The following is a 912-nucleotide window of genomic DNA, read 5'->3' as shown; positions in this document are numbered from 1 at the left end:
CTGAAACGGTGACGTGACGATTATTTTAGATTACGCACGCAAAGGTGGTATGCATTAGTCTGGCTAATAATCACAGGATTTATTAATACTGATCATATATACATTCATTTATGCACTGAATTACAATAAATTGTGTTATTTTAGGCTTCATACTCCCTGATTTCCTTACAGTACCAGTCCCAACATTTGAACCAAGCTCACAGTTTTTTATGTAGCCGAACATACTGTTTTTTACATTAATAGTGAGCTGGAAGGGCATGTTGGGATTCAGGGGCCGGAGAGCGTATCTTTAAGCAATAGTTTCATCATAAAGTGTCAATGTTTACATAAGAGAAGTGTTTAGAGTCAGTCTATCACAAATAATGTGTCACTCACGCTGTTGGTGGTGTTGGCAGGTTGTATTTTCCCCCAGTCACTCCTGTTAACCAGTATGTCATCTCTTTGCCTTTACCCTGTGGGTCAGGTACACATGGACAGACAGACAGACAGACAGACAGACAGACAGACAGACACAGACAGACACAGACACACACACACACACACACACACACACACACACACACACACACACACACACACAGGAAATGAGAGCAGCAGGCAAAATCTGTACACTTTACATTTTATGTCAATGTCTGAATGGACGAGTACATAAAAAGCCAAAGCAAGCTCAGCTAACCTTGAGGTACGTCTCTCCTCTTTTTTCATATTCAAACTTGCGGTCTGTCCTCAGCAGGATGTTGATGGTGGACCGGCTGGCGTGAATTCTCAGAGCTAGAAAGACGACATTAGAAAGAATCATGAGAGTCAAACCCTTAGCTCTCGCAAGACCAGTAGCAGCGCCTAAACTGCAAATATTGTGCCTGTGTGTGTGTGTGTGTGTGTGTGTGTGTGTGAGAGAGAGAGAGAGTGTGT

The 912-nt window shown here is 42.7% G+C and overlaps 1 protein-coding gene across 2 annotated transcripts in view; it reads right to left on the bottom strand.

The window, feature by feature from the left end:
- The window catches only part of gucy2ca (guanylate cyclase 2Ca), a 47,044-nt gene that overhangs the window by 2,936 nt on the left and 43,196 nt on the right, over positions 1–912 (bottom strand). For both annotated transcript variants that reach the window (XM_088091037.1, XM_042505477.2), the window contains exons 25-26: positions 677–771; positions 376–452 (exon numbers count right to left, since the gene is read on the bottom strand). In XM_088091037.1, coding sequence (XP_087947163.1) covers positions 376–452; positions 677–771 — 172 coding nt within the window. The remainder of the gene's footprint in view (positions 1–375; positions 453–676; positions 772–912) is intronic.

The sequence above is a fragment of the Plectropomus leopardus genome, chromosome 18, assembly GCF_026936395.1.
Source record: "Plectropomus leopardus strain MGB_pleo_1.0 chromosome 18, ASM2693639v1, whole genome shotgun sequence".
NCBI lineage: Eukaryota > Metazoa > Chordata > Actinopteri > Perciformes > Serranidae > Plectropomus > Plectropomus leopardus.
The sequence above is the reverse complement of the archived record's forward strand: the minus strand, read 5'-3'. Positions and strand labels throughout refer to the sequence as shown.